The sequence below is a fragment of the Callithrix jacchus genome, chromosome 17 (genome assembly GCF_049354715.1).
Source record: "Callithrix jacchus isolate 240 chromosome 17, calJac240_pri, whole genome shotgun sequence".
Taxonomy (NCBI): domain Eukaryota; kingdom Metazoa; phylum Chordata; class Mammalia; order Primates; family Cebidae; genus Callithrix; species Callithrix jacchus.
The window spans coordinates 57,905,642-57,926,101 of NC_133518.1; the positions used below are offsets into that span (position 1 = coordinate 57,905,642).

A 20,460-nucleotide genomic window follows, 5' to 3' on the forward strand; every position below is an offset into this window, starting at 1 on the left:
TCAGTATTCAGACTTCATTTTTGTTCTGTTTTTACTTATTCTCTAAATTATCAAATTATCAAATTTCTGGTAACTTCAAAGTTCTATCTAAGCATAGCTATCATTCTTAAACTTCAGACTCTAGGCTGGGTGTGGTGGCTCATGCCTGTAATCCCAGCACTTTGGAGGCCAAAGCAGGCGGATCACTTGAGATCAGGAGTTCAAGACAGCCTGACCAACATGGAGAAACCCCATCTCCACTAAAAAACAAAATTAGCTGGGCATGTTGGTGCATGCCTGTAATCCCAGCTACTTGGGAGCCTGAACCAGGAGAATCTTGAACCTGGGAAGTAGAGGTTGTGGTGAGCCAAGATCACACCACTTTACTCTAACCTGGGCAACAAGAGCAAAACTCCATCTCACAAACAAAACAAAACAAAACAAAAACTTCAGTCTCTATTCAACTGCATACTTTACATCTCTGCTTGGAAGTTTAATAGACTTTTTAAACAGCATATATAAGACCAAATTGTCAAAATTATCCAGAACTGCAGTGTTTTTGTTCCATCTCATAAAATACACCTCTACCTTTCTAGTTATTAAGGCAAAAGCATTGACATCATTCTTGAATTCCATTTTTTTTTCTCTCCAACTGCAGTGGAATTCATACCTATTTTTTTCCAGCTCTTCCTTTTAAAAATGCCTCAGATCTGACCACTTCTCACCACACTCACTGGTTTGCTCTGGTCCAAAATCACCTGTTTTTTACGGACCGTCATGATAACCCTCTACTGGTCTTCCCTGTCTGGCCCTTGTTCTTCTGTTTTTGTTAAGTGGAAGAAATTTAGGGTTTGAGATATTTCATGCTAATTAAGATACTTCTGTTAGATTTTAATATTCAAGCTATTTTCCTTTTGTCTTCAGTATTTTGTCTTTTTTCTTCCTTTCGTCTCTCCCTTCCTTCTTTTCATCCTTCCTTTTATTCTCAAGATTGAAAAGTGTATGCAGTTTTTATATTGTTCATTATAGTCATTAAGTTCTAGTCACTGTTCACATATAACCTCTGTATCCATAATTCATTGACTCACCACTCATCTCAGATAGAAAGGATCTTAGAGATCATATGATTCAACTACTTTGCCTTACACATGAGACAGGTAAGGTCCAGAGTGGAGAGGTGATTTGAGAATGATCACAGTTCTTTTTTGATTGAATTGGAACTCAATTTTAAGATAGCTCATGTGTAGGGTAGTGTTTATCCAAAGTAGAAAATATCTACTATATTAAATATATCTAATATTTAAACCTCCTCATGACTTAAGTCTAAAAGGTGCTCAGCCCAAAATCTAATCATCAACAGAAATGAGTTTTCTCATGAAAAGACAATTTTGTAAATTGCAGATTAGGTGGCTGCCATGGTGTCATATCAACATAACTCAGGTGTATTGACAACATGCCTTGGAAAAATGTGTGTGTGTGTGTGTGTCTCAGGTAACAGTTAGAAAAATACACACACACACACACACACGTGCTTGATAGAAGAGAAACCATTCCTGGAGGAGCAAGTATACAGTTGAGTGTGCATTTATAGTATTATGTATAATGAGCTCAGCTACGTGTGGCTAACAAATCATAAATAAGTTAACTATAACATTCAATAGTAGAATTGTAATAGTCTTAACTAAAAAATAGGCCATGATGATAGAGAATAGATGGGGAAGAGACCTATTTAGAGAAGATGATCAGGGAAGGACTCTGGGGAGTATACATTTAATCCAAGAGCTGAAATATGTAAAACGAGGAGAAGAAACTACATGGGCAAAAGCATCGAGAGTGGAAAGAGTTGGGAAGAACATTCTTGAGTATAAGATACCAGGTGTGAGGAGCGAGTGAAGTTTTAGGCAGGGTATTCCAGGCCATGAAAGCGATAGGTTAGATCTCATTTCAAGTGCAATGGAAAACCCTTAAAGAATTTGAAACAGGAGCGTGATAGACATGATTTTTCTGCAAAGATTTCTAGATAGTAAGACCAAAAGCAAGTGTTAAATCCACATGTGGGTTAGGTTAGCACCCTTCACAGTCATAGCATTGACATCACTAACTCATGAAAGAGTGAGATTCCCCTCACTTGGGTGGGTACTGGGGCAGATGAGGCTGGGCAACAACTTTATGAGACTATGGTAGAGGGGGATTAAAGGATTGTAGCTTGGGCATGAGGTTGTGTATTGACCTTTATGATCCTCTCCAAACTTTAAGCTTCTATAGTTCCATGAGCTGAGCTAATTATTGAAAATTACTTTAGGAAATTTTAAAATCATAAAATCAAGTATATACTTATATAGAAAGGTAGTATCCCCTTCCCAAGTTGGAGCTGCAGAATATAATATAAACCCCCTTCCATTAGAGTAGAAGGTCTTAATTTTTTGTGTGACATCTTTCACTGAGAGATCTTGCTTAAAATGAAGGTCACCAGGTCCTAAACCTTGGAGATTCTGTTTCAGTAGATCTGAGGTAAGGTTTGTGAAACTGCAAATGTAATAAGCAACCCAGGAGATTCCAATAGATGAGATGGATGAGGTTATAAGGACTGTACTTTGAGAAACAGTGGGCTTGGTGACAAAAAAAGAAAAAGCAAAACAAAACCCACTCAGACCCTAGCTCTAGTTCAGCTAGAGCCATCCCCAATGAACTCAGGAGTATTACAGCTCTAAGGATATTTTAACTGTTTAGCATTGTTAGGTTATATAACCTTTCTGAGCCAAAGTTTCTTCATCTATACAGACATTTACCATAAGATGCTATTGTGAGAGCCAGAGATTCAAAATGCAGAAAGCTGACCTGAGCCCCTGGCATATCACAGCTGATTAATAAACAGCAGCTATTATCTGCTTTATTTCATCTTGTCTAATTTATTTGGCTTCCTTCTTCCTGCTCATCTCCATTCTGTAATGCAGAGTCAGCATCCACCTGTGTTGGTTTGTTTCTCAATTGTCTTCTTGCCTCCTCCTCTCTCGCAGACTCCCAGAGACTTGCCTTAAGCAGGTATCACCTTAATTAAAGTTTTGTTTGTTTGTTTTTACCACATCTGCATTATTATAACAACTCTAGAAGAAAACTCTGATATTACAGCTATGGAATATAACTATCAAATTAGTTTAGTCCTGTTTCCTGTTACTTAACTTACAATTATCTCTTGTAAAGCTACGCATCTTTCCTGTTTAATCTAACATGAGTACTGTGAAGTAGAGAAAACTATGCAGGAGATAGATGAGGTTCTGGAAAATACTACCAAATTATGGAAAACATTTGAATACCATTAGCTTCTGCAGAATATAAACAAAGCTTAAATGGAGAGAGAAAGGTCAGTTGCATTGGGCTGAGAAAGCTCCGACGCATTGGGCATACTAATTTGTATATGCTATCATTAAAAATTCAAATTTAAAAGACCTATAAGTGTAAAAATAATAAAATGACTAAAACATGGCTGAATTAACCATTTTTTTCTCAAATCTTCATGTATGCTTGAAGTAAAGAGGCTGTTCCAGTTTCTTTGAAATTAAAAAGGAATATTTTAAAATTAAATATAATTGCAAGTAAAGTATAGACTGTCCTTCCGGAGAATCAGGGAACAAGTTTAAATATTTTGGGAATCCAAGTATTCATAGAATATGGCTGGTGTCACTTGCTAAATTCCACTTAACTTGCCTTTCAGTAGGCCAAATAAGATGACAAGATAAGTAACTGTGTTTTTTGAATCAAAATTTTTGTCTTGTGATATTATTTTGATTTTAAATAACTTTCAAAAGAAGTTTTTTTAAAGGTATAAAATTAAAACCACACTTAACCACATACACTTATGTTTATTTAAGAGAATAAAATTACACTAAATGAGAATTATCCCGGAAAATCCAGGCCTTGTCACTTTCTCCCTAACTCTCACCTTTCCTTTTCCTCTGGGTTAGAAAGTCACAATTTTTATCTACTATTCATTTGTATGTGTTGAAAGGGGGAAGCTATGGTGCAGAATAAGCTTCTCCTTCTTGCTCTCTGCAAAGGCAGGAGAAAAGCTTGACCACATTTTTTTTTTACCCAATCTACCATAGATGGGTCTCTAGGTTGATTCCATGTGTTTGCTATTATGAATAGCACTGCAATGAACATACGAGCACATGGTTTGGTTTTTGTTGTTGTTATAATGATCTGTTTTCCTTTGTGTATAAACCCATGGCTTGAATGGTACTTCTGTTTTATATTATTTGAGAAATCTCCAAACTGCTTTCCACATTGGCTGAACTAATTTATATTCCCACCTACAATGTATAAGCATTTCTCTTTCTCCACAGCTTCATCAGCATCTGTTGTTATTTGACTTTTTAGTAATAGCCATGCTGATGGGTATGAGATGGTGTCTCATTGTGGTTTTGATTTGCATTTCTCTGACGACTAGTGATGATGAACATTTTTTCATATTTTTATTGACCACTTGTATGTCTTCGTTTGAGAAGTGTCTGCTCATGTCCTTTGCCTGTTTTTAATAGGGTTTTTTGTGTGTGTGTTGATTTGTTTAAGTTTCACATAGATTTCTGGATATTGGATCTTTGTTAGATGCATAGTTTGCAAATATATTCTCTCATTCTGTGGGTTGTCTGTTTACCTTGTAGTTTATTTTGCTATGGAGAAGTTTTTGGTTTAATTAGGTCCCACTTGTCCATTTTTATTTTATTTTTTTTATAATTCTTTTTGGGGACTTAGCCAGAAATTCTTTGCCAAGGCCAATATTGGGAAGGGCATTCCCTAAGTTTTCTTTGGGATTTTTATAGTTTGAAGTTTTACATTTAAATCTTGAATTCATCTTGTGTTAACTTTTGCATATGATGACAGGTAGGGGTATAATTTCATTCTTCTGTATATGGCTAACTGGTTATCTTAGCACCATTTATTGAATAGGGAGTTCCTTTGCAATTGCTTGCTTTTGTTGGTCTTGTCAAATATCAGATGGTTGTAAGTGTGTGGCTTTATTTCTGAGTTTACTATTATATTCCATTTGTCTGTGTGTCTGTTTTTGTACCAATACCATGCTGTTTTGGTTACTATAGCTTTATAGCATAGTTTGAAGTTGGGTATCATGGTGCCTCTGGCTTTGTTCTTTTTGCTTAAGATTGGTTTGGCTATTTGAGCTATATTTTGGTTCCATGTGAATTTTAGAATAGTTTATTCTAATTCTGTGAAGGATGATGTTGGCATTTTAATCAGAATGGTGTTGAATCTGTAAATTCTTTTTGATGGTATGGACAGATAGCAATTTTTTTCAATCCATGAGCATGGACTGTTTTTCCATTTATTTATATCATCTCTGATTTCTTTTAGCCATGTTTTATGGTAGAGTTTTGTTTTTTACAACTCTTTGGTTAGCTGTATCCATAGGTATTTTATTTTTTTTATGGCTATTGTAAATAGGATTATGTTCTTGATTTGCCTGTCAGCCTGGACATTGATATATAGAAATGCTACACATTTTTGTACATCTATTTTGTATCCAAACACATTTTTGTGCATCTATTTTGTATCCAAACACTTTTACTGAAAGTGTTTTTTATTAGTTCTGGCAGCCTTTTTTCAGGGTCTTTAGGGTTATCTAGGTATAGAATAATATCATCAGCAAAGGAGATAGTTTGACTTATCTTCCCATTTGAATGCACTTTTATTCTTCTTTTGCATTATTTTTCAAGATGAAACTCATTTATTGAACTCTAAGGGACAATAAGCCTGACAAGAACTAGCACAATTCAACACTAAAGTTCATATAGGTGGAAAAGTGAATTTTACAAACTTTATTGATGATTTGCTAATTCTAAATTATGAAAGAGTATATAAATTTGCTTCAAATTTGTTTTTAATGAGCTTTCACCTTTGTTAATTGAAAGTTTTAAAATTTGTTGATGTGGGACTTTTTACTTCAAAGATTGCTGTTTTTTAAATTAATAAAGGAACAAATTCAAAAGAATGATGATTAAATAACTTTAAGAAGATATTTTTGAGTATGTATTACATGCATATGAGAAAATTCAAAAGTTAAAATTAGTAAATGATGAAAATAAGTCTCTCTTATTTTTTTATCCTCAGCCACATACTTTCCCTCAACCATTTACTGTCACTAGGTTCTTGTAGATCTTTCCAGTGCTATTCTAAAGAAGCATCTCAAACGTTAATGTGTACATGAATCTTATTAAAATGTGGGTTATGATTCAGTGGGTCTGGAGTGAAGCTTAAGATTCTGAATTTGTAAGTTTCCACCTGAGGCTGACGTTGCTGGCCCAGTACTATGCACCCAATAGCAAGGTTGTGAAGGACATTTGTTTACATTTGTCTCTCTGTTTGTTTGCTTATTGGATTGAAGAGAGCAAGATAGTCTCATAAACAGATGCAGTTCTCGGCTTGCTACTACTACTTTAGCACTAGAGTTCCAGTTTTGAGCTTTGCATTTTTACAAAGCTTTCTTCCAATCTTTGTCTTAAGTGATAATTTATACAGTTTTTAAAAATCAAACCGTAAATGAAGAATGAAACCTACCAATATGAAGCCTGATGCTGGATGATGTGTAAATTACTAGGACTATGAGAAATCCTTTTTTACAAATTTTTAATCTGCTATTTAAACAAGTTTAGAAAAGTTACCAAATAAAAATAACCTCCTAAGTTTTGGCAAAAGGCTTGCTGAAAACTTTAGCTTGCAGCTAGTACCATTAATTTAATAACGATGCTATCATACTTGGAAATGATACAGTTAATCTCCCTTATATCAATATAAAGTGCAAAGCTCATTTAAATATTTTAAAGTCATAAACATTAATATTCTATCTTCCTGTATAAAGTGGTCTCCAGAAATGACTGTTCAATATTACAAGGGATACAAATGTTGTCTTTGTTGAACCTGTATTTAAAGGTAATTCTGAAAGCATGGGGGGCAACTCATAAAACAATGTCAGAAGTTCCTGCTTGTTTCTTGCTCTGTGCAAGAAAGTGAAGGATGGAGGACTTAAATTTGTCTACTTTCCTTGTCAGCTGCATATGTTACTATGAGTACTTGCTAACCCAATACAAGGTTTGTTTTTAAAAACAGAACCAATATCAAAGATACTCTTCAGTAATAAATATTTGAACTATAAATATCTCAATTTCTGCATTATTGGCAGAAAGAGCCCAGAGAATACAAGTTTCTGTACGATGCCAAGTTAGTGTATATCAATGTCCCCATTGCTTTGAATGTCTCCAGGGGTCTGCCATATGGAGAGTTATTACACTTGGAGCTGAGATGGTTATTTTTAAATATTTGAGGTTACATAGGGAGAATGGTTTTGATTTACCTAGTCTTCCTGAGCATACACTATTTTACTTAGAGTTGTGATTCTCAAACCTAAATTATGTAGCAGTATACTAAATGGCATGCACAAGTCATAGTACAAACAGCATAACCTTTCAAAGCTTCAACTGAATTAAAAGTTTGACAGGCCCATATCAAAACAAAATAAAAAACACTACAACAAGCAATAATATGTGAAAGGGTATAATGAAAAATTCTGATGAATTTTTAAGTTAAATGTAAGATTTGAAAACAGTATTAGGCTTAGGGATGTGCTTCTAGGCCCCTTGGAATACAAATTTATTGGCCAGTAGGAGGATGTTTCAGTGGGAAACTTTTGAAGTACTGAGAAATACATTAAAAGCATGTGAGTTAGAGACGAGATTATTTGAGTAAGAAGGACATTTCTGTGCCTCCTATGAGACTCCAGAGTAGGTGTATGCAAAATATTTTGAGACCACAAAATGTACTGCCCTATTTCTGCATGAAATTAGGAAGTGACATAGAGTTTGCTAACACATCCAGACTGGCTTAGGAGATGTCATCCATGAATTTTTAATGTATAATCTCTACAGAGAAAATCTGTGTCTTTGGGCTTTTTGGAGACTGAAATAGGTAAAAATGTTTTTCTATAATTTACCCATTTCTACTGCTAGTAGAGAGCAAGTCACTTCTTTATAGAATGCATGGCATAGTAAAATATGTCACATAGACTGAGTTTTAATCTCCAGCATTGGATCTTGGACAGGAAACTAAAGTCCTCCAGGTCTGTGTTCTCTGAAAAGTGGGACAAGTATAAAGATGAAAGAAGCTAATAGTGGATCAATGTTTATGTTCTTCTCTCTTTTTGATTTTCATCCTTTATACCTTTCTACTCCTACCCCCGTTCTCTCTGGGCTTGGGAAGTTAACAATAAATAGTACATCCTCATTTGAAGGGGAAAGTGGTGCTCTATATTAGATCAGACCCAATGACCTGGGTCTTTACTAATCATGAGATTCTCTTTGAAGATCCATGAAAACTTTTCGCTAAGAAAGCATTTAGAGAAATAATCAACTGCCTAGTATATAAATACATTTATATCTTACTGTTTACTGAGACTTTCAAACTGAATATATATACAAAAATGACCTAGAAACAAGCAGAGAAAGCTGTGTGGCATTTAGATGCATATCCCATATGCACAATAGATTTCTTAAAAGGTTAAATACCCTTAGCATATGTATAGATAGTGATATGCCCATGATGAGTTCGTAATAATTATGGCAGTGGCTTTGTTTTACATAATTCTAAAGTAAATGTTATGTTTCTTCTTTAGGGATTCCAAGACTGGGATTCAGAAAAGCATGTGTTTCCAAGTAGATAGCTGGGCGAGAGAGGCTACTCTCCCAAATACAAGGACTATGCACGTAGCTAGTATGCTAAGCTTTATGAAGCTCAGACTGCCACTAAATTCTCTTTAGAACTGAAACAGAATTATATATCGAGGACAAGTGCTAAATATAAACAGAAAAGGCCAAATACATGCCTTTATTTTTTGCTTTGTTTTTGCTGTATATTTTTAGAAAGAATTAACCACCTCAAACTCTATAATCTTTAATTGAAACATACATATCAGTCAACTTTGTGAATCCTTCAGCATCTTTTGTCAAAAGTTTATTGTAGCTCTGAAGGGCTCGTCTTTTCTTATATTTATAAATAATTATAAGGAAATTAATAAACAAAGCAAATAACTAAGAACTATACCAAATGAAATATCATTAAGTGTGTCCTAAATATTTAAAAATAGGCACTATGTTGCATGAGGATACATAAGGGGTGAAAACTACATAAATGCGAGTGATTATTACAAAAATTCAAGTTATGGGCTTCTCTGGGGAAGGAAGGACATATAATTTGCATGGTATACACAGGGTTTTTCATTGCATGAATGATCTACAGGCATTTATTATTAATAATATTATACAATCATGATGGGATATCCTATATTTTCTAATTTTTTTAAATGGCAAAGGCAAGCTTGGTGTGGTATCTCATGCCTGTAATCCCAGCAAGGCCAAGGTGAGTGAATCACTTGAGCTCAAGAATACAAGACCAGGCTGGGCAACATGACGGCAACATGGCAAAAACCCATCTCTACAAAAATTAGCCAGGCGTGGTAGTGTGCGCCTTTAATCCCAACTACTCTAGTGACTGAGGTGGGAGGATCACTTGAGCCCAAGAAGTTGAGGCTACAGTGAGCTGTGCATGTGTCACTGCACTCAAGCCTTTCTTTCAAAAAAAGAAAAAAAATAGAAAAGGTAAAATGACAAAACATAGTGAAGAGAACATACAAATTAAGTTGGTAAAAAAAATAATATAATTATAATAATAAAAGTAAACTTACAAATCTTAGATTGAAGAATGTATTTTTCTATTATACTTTAAAAAATTTGAAATATGCCGCGTGCAAGATACAACTAAAGCATAAGTCCTTGAAAGTAGGAATATGGGAAAAGATATACTAGTCAAATACTAACAAAGAAAGCTATTGCATCTGTATAACTAGTTTAAGAACTGGACTTTAGGATAAAATGCAATGTTTATTCTGTCTGTAATTCTTGTTTCCTTTTTCATTCTCTGAGCCTATTTCATCCAAGCATCTGCTTCTAACATTCCTGGACTTATGATAGGTCATCTTGATCTATTTTTGTCTTATTCCAATCTAACCATTTCAAAGCCCAGGATATTTCATTTCTCAACTCTGGTAGTACCTATTACTTGTGTACCACTGATTTGGTACTTATATGATGTGTTTTAGTGTTATTTATGTACATGCATTTTTTAAATTAAATTACAATATTTTAGAACTAGATATTATGCTTATTCTTCTTTAAACACCTCCAGTCACCTTACCCTAGGGCTTGCCGTATGGTAAAATCATGTTACCTGGCACTATCATGTAATAGAAAGGTAATAAACATTTTAGCAGTGTACTGAAAAATGGCTTCAGAAAGTTCATTAAAAGCTCTTTTTAGGATCTTGAGTACTTTGTCAATGCTAAATATTTATATTTTCTAAGTAATCTTCCAGACAAAGAAATTTCAAAATGGAGTAGGGGACACACACTATTTTTAAAGTGACCCAAAGCTGTGCAGAGCTGATGAGACTGAGACTACAACCCTCAGTAGGAAGGTGTCCCTCCTCTGGAGGCTCCCACATGTTTATGACTATGTGATCATTAAGGACTGGGACCACATCTAATGAACTTTTTGCATACACATCTGGGACAGAGTCTGACAATATATAGTCAAAAAGTGATTCTGCAAAATGTGAGAGAATTAATTATGAGTCTAGGGTAATCCAATTCACTGCTGTGGCATCAGAACAATGAGTAATTCGAGTTTCTCAGTGTGTGTCTCTAGCTCTCCCTTTCAGAGGGAGACAGTGGCTGGGAAGGTAGAAGAGCCATCTGGGCAGAGGCGAGATGCTGATTCTTATACTACACTTGGTATGGTGGGTTAGGTGCTGATGGGAGCAAAGCTGAGTAGAGTGGATTTGATTCTGCCAACTGATGGTGGACTATGTTTGGAAACAAACAACAAAAGCTTAAAAAGAGATGGAGAAACACATGGAATAGATTTTCAGTGCTTCTCTGGCTGGCCTTCAAGAAGTAGCTGGAGTACCTTCTTTCTCATGGCAGGAAAGAGAGTCTGCCTGCTGTAAATCTCATTTAAACTTATGATTTTTTGAATAGGCAATATATAAAGCATCTGAGATAAAATTCAAAATGTACAGTAGGGTATATGGGAAAAATAAGTGTTTCTTCCACCTCTGCCCATAGTTGCTCTCTCTAGAGGCAACACGGTTACCAGATTCCTTTATTTTTAGGTATATAAAACCATTTTATGTTTTGTATGTGTACACATGTGCATATATATATATATATATATACACACATTTTTCAGATAAATAACTCATAATATACTATGTTGAATCTTGCTTTTTAAAAAAATTAACAAGTTATCCTGTAGTTTTTCCATTTTTATTTTTATTTTTATCTTAAAAAATACTAAGTGTCCAACATTTGTTTCATGTGTGAATGAATAATTTGATAATAGTCTCTAATTCATTCATACTGAACCTAAAAGTCACCCGCCAACACATTTTATGAATGCCTTATCTAAAACCCCATCTCCAATGTGCATCTTTTCTTTTCCCCCTGTCGACATTATATTCGTCCTCTAAATCTCAAAAAAAAATTTCCCATGGAAACCTTCTCTGAACATTGACTTTCTCCCCCAGGAGTTCCCTCTAAGCACTTAATAGTAGTTTACTATTACCAATTACATAATAGTTGACTATTTTGATTGTCTTGAAAGTCTTTTATGTTAATATCATACCATAAATATGTGAATAGCACTCTACTTATTTATATATTTGAGATGGAGTTTCTTTTGTTGCCCAGGTTGGAGTACAGTGGTGTGATCTTGGCTCACTGCTGCAACTTTTGCTTTCCAGTTTCAAGTGATTCTCCTGCCTCAGCCTCCCGAGTAGCTGGGATTACAGGCATGTGCCACCACACCTGGCTAATTTTTGTATTTTTAGTAGAGATGGGGGTTCACCATGTTGGTTTGGCCAGTCTCGAACTCCTTACCTTGTAATCTGCCCGCCTTGGCCTCCCAAAGTGTGGGGATTACAGGTGTGAGCCACTGCGCCCAGCCTGAATAGCACTCCTAACAATATTAATTTTTTATTGAGTAGTTGTTTGTGCCAGACACTTTACTAAGCATATAATATGCATAATCTCATTAATTCCTACAATACACTTATGAAGTAAACAACATTATTGTTATTATTGCAACATACCTGTCAGTGCCCTGACAATATCACCTTGATTCACTTGGAGATCATATGCAGACCATTTCCTTATATACCACTGTTTTCTGGCATCTTGCTGCCAGAGTGATCTCTGGAGAATGCGCTTAGCTCAAATGGATAGGTCAGAAGTGCCAACATATTGACATTCCAGGAATGAATTTAACCAATTATGTGTGGACATTAGTGGATAAATACTTCTGCTTTCTCTTCCTTTTGTGAGAAAATCTTTAGTTGTGCTCCTCACAATTATTTCAGGACCCATACATTTTGCCCACAGTGGCAAACCCTTTTATAACTTACCCTTCATTATCTTTCGTCTCTTCCCTATCTCAATTTGCTACTTGCTTTCTTCTTGGAATCACCTCCCAAATAAACTAATTATGCCCAAACCTTTGTCTCAGGATATGCTTTTGGGGAAAGCAGATCTAAGGAAGTCGAGGTTTAGAGTTCTTGAGTAACTGTTTCAAGTTCACCTGTCGTTACATGGTAGATTCAGTATATGAATCTAGAAGCCATGATCAAAATCATCATCCCTTATTGCCAACTAGATGGTAGGTGCTACAAAGCAGACCAGTGAACACTATGTTTTCTCCACCGTGTGTTTCAAAATACAAGCCAAAGTCAGAGCTTAATGCATACTCCTGCTGGTCAAGTTCATTTTATGTTTTGGAGTGTCACTTTTCCCCTGTAGCACATCAGAACATGTCTTTAGGCAGTTAGCTAAACACATGTACTTATAATTTATGTAGGAATTGTGTATAAATTTCTCACACTTGTCTAGTTGCTGAGTATCTTCTCCTTGTTTTTCTATAGATAGCAACTTCATCCTCGCCAATGCCCAGGTGGCTAAGGGTTTCCCCATAGTCTATTGTTCCGATGGCTTCTGTGAGCTTGCTGGATTTGCCCGAACTGAAGTCATGCAGAAGAGTTGTAGCTGCAAGTTCTTATTTGGAGTTGAAACCAATGAGCAACTGATGCTTCAAATAGAAAAGTCATTGGAGGAGAAAACAGAATTCAAAGGAGAAATTATGTTCTACAAGAAAAACGGTGAGTTGGCTTTCTTTGGTGCGCATTGGAGAGTTGTGAAAAGTTGTCTTCTTTCAACCTAGTAATTGCTCCATAACTGCCATTAAGGCTTAATGGTATTTCATGTATGTGCAGTCTGTTATAGACGTTCCAAAGATGACTTGGATGAGAGCCTTGTTTTAACCATTAGCAGCATAAACTGCCTAGAAATTTAGAATTGTAACTATTCAATGTCAATGACAGTTAACATATATTAACTGAGTTAATATATGTTAGAATAAAGATGTTACTATTATATTTTGGTCATTCTTAAAATATATGTTATATATAATAGTTATGTCTATATTAACAACTTTTATATGGGAATATTTCCCAAATATTAAGCCTTAAAGAACTATGTCTCAGTTCCCTGTGTGTTCCCTGCAAAAAAGGAAGTCAGTTGAAAAAAAAATCGGCATATGCATTTTCTTTTCCAGTACCTGGCCATAGAGCCTATCTCACTATTCCCTTAAATTCTAAACACAAAACAGGAGACACATAGCATCTCAGGTTAGAGTAAATTTGCCTGGGCTCAAAACTGCCACTGTGGAAATACTAGGTATTTTCTTATGACTTCAGTTTTGTGTCTCTCTTTAAAAAGAAAGAGGATCTAGGGGTGTGTAAGGTGTCTGCAGTCCTTGGGCTGTATGTAGGAATATATATCATTAGCAAATGGGCACTGGTACTTATGGTAAATTCACGAGGGAGAAATGGGAGAAATGCTAGATCAAAAATATACCCAAAGGATTATAAATCATTCTAATATAAAGACAAATGCACTCATATGTTCATTGTGGCACTGTGTACAATAGTAAAGACCTGGAACCAACCCAAATGCCCATCAGTGAAAGACTGGACAACAAAAATGTGGCATATATACACCATAGATTACTATGCAGCCATTAAAAAGGATAAATTCATGCCCTTAGTGGGGACATGGAAGAATGTGGAAACCACCATTCTCAGCAAACTGACACAAGGACAGAAAGTCAAACACAGTGTGTTCTCACTCATAGGCAGGTGTTGAACAATGAGAACACATGGACACAGGGAGGGGAGCATCACACACTGGGGTCTGTTGGGGGGGACTAAAGGAGGGACAGCAGGGGGAGTGGGGAGGTTGGGGAGGGATAACATGGGGAGAAATGCCAGATAAAAGTGACCAGGGGGATGGAGGCAGCAAACCACCTTGCCATGTATGTACCTATGCAACGATCCTGCATGATCTGCACATACACACCAGAACCTAAAGTACAATTAAAAAGAAAAATAAAACAGAAAAAACTATTATTTTCCCAGTTTCCAAAATTTTCACTTTTTTCATTAGTAGCTTTCCTTTTCCCTTGTAATAACATAATTTCCTGAGTTTTAGCTAGTGCATGGCTACCAAACTAGAAGAAAAAATATTTCCCAGTATTCTTTTTAAGTAGGTTAGCTTTTTAAGTAGGTTGACTACGTTTTAGGCCACAATATATGAGAAGGAATGTTTTGTGCAATTTCTGGATAAAATACCTGAAAGTGAAATTGTTCTCTAATTTATCTCCTTTCCCTTTCCAAGGGTGTGGACAGAATCGTGTCCTAGAAAGTACATATACTGAAGTCATAACACAAAATATGATTGAGACAGAGCCTTTAAAAAGATAATTAGTGTTAAATGAAGTTATAAGGGTGGGGATCTAATCCAATATGACTAGAGTCCTCATAGGAAGCAGGAGAGGCACTGAAGGTGTGCATACACAAAACAAAGGCCACATGAAAATACAGTAGGAAGGCAGCTGTCTGCAAGCCATGAAGAGAGGCCTCAGGAGAAACCAAACCTGTCAGCACCAAGATTTTGGACATCTAGCTTCCAGAGCTGTGATAAAATAAATTTCTGTTTAAGCTACCAAATCTGTGTTGTTTTCTTGTGGCAGCCCAAGCAAACTAATACACATATGTTAAAAATTTAAAACAGCTGAAGAAGCTTTTGGGCTGAGATGATGGGGTTTTCTAGATATAGGATCACGTCATATAGAAACAGAGACAGTTTGACGTCCTCTTTTCCTATTTGAATACCCTGTATTTCTTTCTCTAGCCTGATTGCCCTATCCAGAACTTCTAGTACTATGTTGAATAGGAGTGATAAGAGAAGGCATCCTTGTCTTCTGGTTTTCAAGGGGAATGCTTTGTTGATAGGTGCAGCAAACCACCATGGCACACATTTATCTATGAAACAAACTTGCATATCCTGTGCATGTATTGTGGAACTTAAAATGAAATTAAATTGGCCAGGCACGGTGGCTCATGCCTGTAATCTCAGCACTTTAGGAGGCCAAGGCTGGCAGATCACAAGGTCAGTTCAAGACCAGTCTGACCAACGTGGTGAAACTCCATCTCTACTAAAAATAAAAAAAAAAAAAATTAGCTGTGGGTGTTGGCATACGACTGTAATCCTAGCTACACAGGAGGCTGAGGCAGGAGAACTGCTTGAACCCAGAAGGCCTGGAGGTTGCAGTGAGCCGAGATTGTGCTACCGTACTCCAGCCTGCGTGACAGAGTGAGATTCTGTCTGAAAAAAAAAAAAAGAAAATTAAATTAAAAGAAGAAAGAAATTATTCATAGAAACAATAATGGCTAAGATGTTGCTAAAGTTTATTTACTGACTTAAAAGAAAAGATAGTTCCAGCCTTTTTTCTTTGTAACAATATTACAATAATGTTTATTCCTTCCCTTAAAAAAAAGTTAAGACAAGGCTGGAAAGTCAGCCTCAACCATTTGACAGGGACAATACCATAGTGAAATGCAGAGCAACAAGATAGAAGGAACCTGGGTTTGTTTACAGATCCACTTTCCACTGCTGACAATAAAACTTCTATCTTGTTTTGTTGTGTTTCTATCTTGTTTGAGTCACTTATTTTGGTGTCTTTGTGTAACAATATTTAAATTGTACTCTAACTCAGGGTTTCTCAACCTTGCCACTGTTGATGGTTTGGGCCAGTAATTCTTGTGGTAGAAGGCTGTCCTGTGCAGTGTAGATGTTTAGCAGCCTCCCTGGCTTCTGTATCTTACTGTCATTACTTTGAAGCATTGAGATCAATGTTGAGGAGAAGAGCCTGCACATGGAAATTTCATCCCATTTTGTAAGTTATTTTACCTTGGAGGATATTCCCCGATGATGTGGATTTTGGATATACAGTAGTTATGAAGTGTTGCAGAATATTTCTTTGGGACAGGATACCTCAATTATTTGGCACTAGGAACACAGTTCAGACAATTGTGTCCTTCCGTGTCAATAGATAAAGCCTAAATAGCAAATATGATAAAACAAAAGGATTCCAGCTCTATGTAATTATACCAAAATCATTGAAAGGAGACCTGAGATAAAAGAAAATGGAGGGTATTGCTGCAAATGCAGACTGGCAGGGACTGATAAAGCTGCCATATAATGGAACAAAGGGGAAAGGATTTCCTTTGAATGAAATATTCACTGACTGCAGACTTGTCCTTCTTAAGATAGACACCTTGTGTAGGTCACTCACTCCAAATCCATATGAGTATATTCCTTTTAAGTCTCTTCACAATGTCTGAATCTAGGTGTCAAGACCAAACAATGGAGACTGACAGGCTAGACAGGTAGAAAGTATGGTGCACAGGGTGGGAGCAAGAATTTCCTGAGCCCAGGTTTTTAATAAGATGTCTCCACAGCCTTAGACACAAATTGGATAGAAATCATTAAATGCACCAATTCCCTTTAAGCTAGTCACCATGGGGATTTGTCTGACTTTCTAAGAAAACTAATTGATCCAGTTTACAAGACTGAAAATTGGTATCTACCCTAGGCTAATCATACTGCATTATAGCTATTTATATAAATATCTGTCTGTAGATATAGTTGTGAGCTTTTGAAGGCACACTTCTACATACCCAATGCCTGGAGCTTTGGGTCTCAAGCAGTGTTCTTCAGATGTAGTTTCTTAGTAAACACTTGCAGAAAGGAATTGTAATTGAATATTAGCCTATGGGTACTTTAAGATGTCTGGATTTCTGGTTTTTAAAAAATATGCTTATGATTTCAGGTTTCCTCCTTCCTTCCCTCAAGGATCATTTTCTTTTAATATGCTTTAGAACGCAGATGCTTATCTCATCCTCCCCAGATACATTTTGACATTCTGTGATTGTGCTGCTTTGCCTACTTGTCCCTTAATGCTATGATTGCTCTCCTGACCTTACAGAAAAAATGATAGCAAAAAAGCTATCCAACACAATTTCTTCATGCTTCAGAGCTATAAAACCCAGTAGTGGGAGATTATCTCTGGTTTTCCTTGTTCTTTTTTGTTATCCTCGAAGCTGAGAAAGGACACATTGAGATATCATATCCTATTTGTTTCCTTCCTCACTCTAGCTTGGTGGCAGAACTTAAATGTCAACAAGTTGTGTCTTCCCTAATAGCATGAAAGACAATCATGATCGGATCTACCAGCCTTAGCTTTTATGTTTATTTGATCTATCCTCTCTACAGAAAGCTTCTTTTTCAAACCTATCTCCATATTAGTAGGTCCAATGCCATCAGTTTCCTGGAAAGAAAAACATAGAAAACAAAGATTTAAGGTGGCTTTTAGGATAATATTGCCAATTTTGCAAAAATATTATCATGGTATATTAGTTTGTTAGGGCTACCATTATAAAGTACCACAAACTGAGTGGCTTAAACATATATTATATCATAGTTCTGGAAGCTAGTAGTCCATCTGTGGACTCCCTATGTGATCTCCCTATGTGATCATCTGTGTCCAGATTTCTGCTTTTAAATAAGGACATCAGCCACATTGGATTTGGTCCTACTCTAATGACCTCCTTTTAACTTGGTTACCTCTGTAGAGGACCTGTCTTCAAAAAAAGGTCCCACTTTGAGGTACTGGGGATTAGACTGTAACATATCTTTTGGGGAAGACAAAATTCAACCAAAAACATCTAGTTGCATTTATATTGAATAGATTAGAAGTCATTTGCCCAAGGTTACAAACTAGTAAATAGAAAACCCCAAATGCATAAACATTCTTGCTTGACTTCAAGGTCCTTGCTCTTAAGCCACTGATTCTCTATGGAGATGGAGATGCTACCATCTCCCAAGGAATTTGGAAATTTCTGGAGGTTTTTGACTCAGTAATTAGGAGAGTGCTTTTGTCATTTATTGGGCAAAAGTCAGATGCTAAATATACTACAATGTGTGGAATAATCTTGCAATTGAAGAATTGTCTGGTTTCTTGCATGACTTTCTGGTGCCCAGTCACTTTCCAGGAGGTGAAATACTGGTTTCTAATTACCTGAATCCTGAACTTAACATGCAAAATATTTTTTGAAAGGCTTTATTTCCCACTGAGTTTCCAAGAGTAAAACTATAGTATAAGTGAGGGAAGATTGAACTTTATTTTGCTCAGAATTTCACCATGTAAGAAAATCATGTTAGTGGCTCACAGCACTTGTTGATCTGATGGAGCACATATTCAGGTGATCTGCACTCACAGCCATGGCGTTTGCAGTGATTCTACATACTGGTCCAATTATCCAACTGTTTTATTATATCTCTGCTCTAGTCGGTCCTATCTGAGCATTTCTGTTGAGATATATACTATCAGATTATCAGAGTAAATTACTTCATTTTTATTTTGTGTTACTATATGTATATATGAAAATAATGTATATAGGTAGGCAAGTTTTATTGTGATGATTTTTATTTCTAAATAGTAAAAATGGGCCAGGCATGGTGGCTCATGCCTGTAATCCAAGCACTTTGGCGGCCAAGGTGGGCAGATCACCTGAGGTCAGGAGTTTAAGCCTAGCCTGACCAACGTGGTGAAACCCCATCTTCAATTAAAAAAAAAATAGTAAAAATGGAAAGGCAACTATTTATTTTAAAAGAGAATCATGGGTTTTAATAAGGTTGTGGATGACTCTGGACTCCCAAACTTATTCATTCTCACATCACCATCAAGGTTTGCCATTTCCATGTGTCTATCTCCTACGCTATTGCTTGCTTGATGTTTTTCTTTATTCTGATTCACTGTTTTATTTTACTTAAATATATTGCAAGCAAAAGAAAACTAAATCACTACCCTGAATATAAAACCAGGATCACTAGCTTCAAAGAGAAGCAAACATAAATATTTAGTGAAAACATTGGTTTTAAGCTTTTTCTAACTTAGAAAAGTAAAAAGTATACTGTGAAATCCAAGTAATAATAGCCCTAATCAATTTTATTATACCAAGCAGCATATATGTTATTTTATTCAATTTTTTCAGTAACCTCAAATAAATATGAATTATCTCCCATTTACAGATGAGGAAGGTATGATGTAGAAAAATGACTTAAACAGTGGTCTAAAAGTTATATCATGAACAGGCCTCATTTTGTTGCTCCAGTCATTGTCTCTCATTGTATTTACAGATTGATGCACTTCAATTTATTTATTTTTACATTTTAAAATTTAATTATCTGATGACATAGTAAAAGGCCCAAGAAAGCTCAATTCTTTTTAATAGAATTAGATTTTCAATTTTGTGTGATATAGATATATGGATACATATACATATATATGTGTGTTGTGTGTGTGTGTATATATATATGCATATAAGTATGTGTGTATACATAAACACATTACAGCAAAAACAATTTATTTATAATTAACTGCCTTTTTCAAAAAAGGGAGGATGCCTCCAAAGGGGAAACCTTTGTTTACAAGCTGGATATGTATTTGGATGCAAATCTCAAGCTGAACTAAGCTGTTGAGTCAATAAAAACTGGTGTGTGGAAATAGGAAGGGCTGAAGAGGCTGCTTTAGCATTTGGATGGGTAGAGGAAAAGAAGGAGGGATTGGGAAAGATAAGAAGAAAGAGGAGAAAGGGAGAGAGCAAGAGAAGTGAATGGGGATACATCTGGTGATCTGGTGGTACTTTATCCATCAACATGTCTAAAGATAAGTTTTATGTGCTACCTGCATATTTTAGCTTCAAATGCACATTTAACTAATACATAAACATTCCAATATAAGATATTTTTATGTTCCACTTAAAGTAATCTTGTGTACCACCAGGAGTATTTCATACCACCATTTGGGCAGTATGCTATGTTCATGAGAGTGTACACATCAGCTGTGTGAATCTGGTATATTCATATTCAGTCTTACAATTTCAGATTATGATAAAAGCAAAAAAAAAAAA

At 35.8% G+C, this 20,460-nt stretch overlaps 1 protein-coding gene across 3 annotated transcripts in view; it reads left to right on the forward strand.

Moving 5' to 3' along the window:
- KCNH8 (potassium voltage-gated channel subfamily H member 8) overlaps positions 1-20,460 on the forward strand; it is a 331,425-nt gene that overhangs the window by 84,406 nt on the left and 226,559 nt on the right. For all 3 annotated transcript variants that reach the window (XM_035277743.3, XM_078354394.1, XM_002759643.6), the window contains one exon: positions 13,012-13,245. In XM_035277743.3, coding sequence (XP_035133634.1) covers positions 13,012-13,245 — 234 coding nt within the window. The remainder of the gene's footprint in view (positions 1-13,011; positions 13,246-20,460) is intronic.